This window comes from Pyxicephalus adspersus, chromosome 3, assembly GCF_032062135.1.
Source record: "Pyxicephalus adspersus chromosome 3, UCB_Pads_2.0, whole genome shotgun sequence".
Lineage (NCBI taxonomy): Eukaryota > Metazoa > Chordata > Amphibia > Anura > Pyxicephalidae > Pyxicephalus > Pyxicephalus adspersus.
The window spans coordinates 150,731,523-150,735,565 of NC_092860.1; the positions used below are offsets into that span (position 1 = coordinate 150,731,523).

General features: G+C 38.4%; 1 protein-coding gene across 4 annotated transcripts in view; it reads left to right on the plus strand.

Annotated features, from left to right (window-relative positions):
* The window catches only part of EXOC6B (exocyst complex component 6B), a 186,461-nt gene that overhangs the window by 39,102 nt on the left and 143,316 nt on the right, over nucleotides 1-4,043 (plus strand). For all 4 annotated transcript variants that reach the window (XM_072406673.1, XM_072406674.1, XM_072406675.1 and 1 more), the window contains exons 2-3: nucleotides 573-738; nucleotides 1,961-2,008. In XM_072406673.1, the coding sequence (XP_072262774.1) occupies nucleotides 573-738; nucleotides 1,961-2,008 (214 nt within the window). The remainder of the gene's footprint in view (nucleotides 1-572; nucleotides 739-1,960; nucleotides 2,009-4,043) is intronic.

Genomic DNA, 4,043 nt, shown 5'->3' on the forward strand with positions numbered 1-4,043 from the left:
AAAAAAAAAAAAAGTAACGACTTCATAGAATTATTTCAACCCAGAAGTTTACTTCAGCCGGGTGAGAAGAAATTGCAGGCGGTTGGTGGCCCCTGTATTAGTGACCACCCAAAAACAACCGGGGGGGGCGGCCAGGTAAAAAGTCGGGAGAACACTGTATTATCAGTATTGTGCATTAATAGCAGTGACATATTCTGCAGCGCAGTCCATAGTCACGTCATTTAACTAAGACAATGTATTGTGACTATATAAAAAGTAACCGGAGAGTTTGCTTATTTACTTAATTCATAGGGCAAAGAAGAAACTTGTGTCAGGTACTGGGGACAAAAGTATTGAAAATGACTATTGTTATGGTGTATGTATTATAAAATAAATGTCAACACCCTGAGGTTAAATGATTTCTCAAAGTAATGAAGTATAAATGGTGTCCTGAAGGGATACAGCGAGAGATAGATATGTATATGTGTATGAATATTTATCTTTTTCATATTTCTTACATATAATACATGACATCGCAGGCCCAAAGGATTGTTATTAAGATGCTGACTGTCCTCTTGTCCTCCCTCCAACAGATCTGTATACGATGGAGAAGAGCACAGCACTTTCATGGATAAGCTGGAAGCTCGCATTCGCAACCACGACCGCGAGATCGAGAAAATGTGTAATTTCCACTACCAGGGATTCGTTGACTCCATCACAGAATTGCTGAAAGTGAGAGGAGAGGCTGAGAAACTGAAGGTAGGTTGTCCTGGGTTTACATGTATGGAGGCTGCATTTACAGCCAGGCCTTAAAATATTGGGGGTCCAATATATCGCTGCTATAGCTGTACTACAACAATACTTAGGCAATGATAACCCCCAGACATTTTTTAAAGCTGGTTGTGAAGAAGCTTTAGGCAGATGGCAGCTCCTGTATTGTGACCACAGTACAACAGCTAGGTGGTTACTGAAAAGTGCAGGGTGGTGCACCCAGAGAAATAGGCCTGGTGAGAACACTGCCATGTGCAATCCCTATTATAAATAATGTTATAAATAGACCCCTAAAGCGGAACTAAACCGCCAATACTCACCTGACCCCATTCTCCCTTCTTACTAGATATGACTTTCGTTAGCTGGTCCTGGATGACCTAACTCGCTTCATTTATTCCCGGCATGCGCAGGGGAAGCCGGGTTCGCTAGGTATCCTGGCGACCAAAGCTAAGCTGCGCATGCACAGCTCAGCTTTTTTTTTTTTTTTGACAGATACCTGGAACTATTGGGCAGGTCTGTGAAGTTTTATAAGTGGATGTTTAGTTCCACTTTAATATTCTACCTTAACACTCTCCATTTTATTTACTCTTAGTAATAAAAGTTTCAAACGTTTTATGTTTTGGTAAATTTGGCCATTTCCTAAAATCTTGCAAGGAGTCTGCTGTGAGTATGTTCAGTAAATTTTGCAGAAGGGGTTCACAGATCACCAGATTGCTGACATTGGCAGTAGGGTAGCTGGGCCATTACTGCAATGCCTGCTAGAAATACTACTAAACAGGAAAGATGTGATAACCTTCAGACTTTATTATAAAAGATAAGTTTTTATATATATATATATATATATATATATATATATATATATATATATATATTTAAAATTTATTATATATTATATTATTATATTATATTATATATTCATTCAAAAATGTAACTTTTTTCTAAATTCTTTTAATTTAGTTATTTTTAGTATTTTGATTCTCTTTTTTCTTTAAATAGCGATCTGCAGAATGCTCTGTGTTTGTCTGTTTTTAATTTAATTTGTCTTCATAACTTAGTAACAGATTCTCTATGAAATCCTATAATTTGCTGATTTCATTCCTCCTAACCATCAGGGAGTTACACAATAACATTTTATAATTTGTGGTGTTTTATGATTTTGGGTTGTCTGTAGATATTGTGAGTAATCTGATTATTTTCTTATGTTTTATAGAATCAAGTAACGGACACTAACAGAAGACTACAGGTGGACGGGGCCGAGGTACTCTGACTTTTGTATGGAAAGCTATGTAGTGATTGGTTTATTATAGAGGTGACTTCAGTCAATGGACAATACAGTGCAGGGTTTCTGGCTCTATTTATTAAACAGGGAATCGGACATTCCCTGGTGGGATTCTTCCAGGTCCATGTGTTTCAACGGCAGTGATTGATTCCAATGTTAGCCAAGTTCTCTGTTTTATAAATGGAGCCTTTGCAGAACTCACTTTGTCCATTCAGGAGACTCTTGTCTACACTTGCCATCTTTCCTTGCACTGCCCTCTAATAGGTTGTGCTTTGTGGGGAAATGTGACCGAGCTTACAAAAGATTTGGGCTGTTGCTGTTACTCTTCCCACATAAACAGCGTTTGATCCTGCCAACTGATTGCCTAGACCCAAACACTGCCTTGTGAAGGATGGAGGGATTGGGGAACAAGGATCAAGAAGTTATGCTATAAGGTAGAACTAAATCTTGGCCCGTCCCTGTTCCATTGCGGGCACTGCCATCTTTTCCCCTTTCTTCTGCATCCTTATCTTGTCTGTCTTGATTTGCTGAGCCGGGATGACGTAACTCCCACTCATTTTCAGCTCAGTGAATTGTGACCGACATGCGGCGATCAGGCAGCAAAGAATACTTATTGCAGAAAGGACATTGCCCGTCTCTTTCTGCCACAAGGACCTGTCTGATGCCAAATTGAACTCAAGTTCCAAAACTGAATATTTATTTGTTAATGAGTTCTTTACTAACTAGTACATTTTAGGATCCAATCTTCTTTGTGTTGGTAGAAATCGTTCCAATAAGCCAATTGGGTAACAAAATGTGAAATTCCTGTATAGTACTAGTAAGGGCTGTACTGAAACTAATGCAAATGGGCACAACGTTTTTTATTACCTGACACATTCAGATTGCACATTGTGGTGGAGTAAATCTTCTTCTTTACAGGTGTGTGAGAATCTTTTTCTTCATTGCAGGTGAATAAAGGATTCCAAGCAACATGCTGCCATTGAGTTCTTGTTGGAAGAGGGGAGCCGGCTGTCTGATATCCACAGAAGGCTAAGGAGATGAGAAATTTAACGAGCAATGTGCACAGATTGAAGAAATGTAAAGAATGGGAATCCAGCACCCAAAGCAAACCCCACAGTGGGAATCTATCAGCTGTGACCACCGACATGGCACTTGTTTGTCAGGAACTCAATGATGGCATGTTGTTTCTGCTTGGGATCCATTATTCACTTACAATGAAGAAAATGATTCTGAAACACCTGTATAGAGGAAGAATTCTCTACTAACATGTTCATTAATAATGGCATATGTCTGTTACGAGAAAGTTTTGCATTCGGTACAGCCCTTGAATATATAGTAATGGTGACCTTTACCTGAAATGTGGAAATCGTTTCTATTGTATATATTATGGGTGATGTACCTGAATATGAAAATCCTCTATAATGTATATAACATGGGTGACGTGTACCTCAATAATAAAGCCCTCTATAATGTATATAACATGGGTGACNTATCCACAGAAGGCTAAGGAGATGAGAAATTTAACGAGCAATGTGCACAGATTGAAGAAATGTAAAGAATGGGAATCCAGCACCCAAAGCAAACCACACAGTGGGAATCTATCAGCTGTGACCACCGACATGGCACTTGTTTGTCAGGAACTCAATGATGGCATGTTGTTTCTGCTTGGTATCCAATATTCACTTGCAATGAAGAAAACGATCCTGAAACACCTGTATAGAGGAAGAATTCTCTACTAACATGTTCATTTATATTGGCATATGTCTGTTAAGAGAAAGTTTTACATTCGGTTCAGCCCTTGAATATATAGTAATGGTGACCTTTACCTGAAATGTGGAAATCGTTTCCATTGTATATATTATGGGTGATGTACCTGAATATGAAAATCCTCTATAATGTATATAACATGGGTGACATGTACCTCAATAATAAAGCCATCTATAGTGTATATAATATGGGTGACATGTATCTTAATATTAAAGATCTCTATAATGTATATAACATGGGTGACATG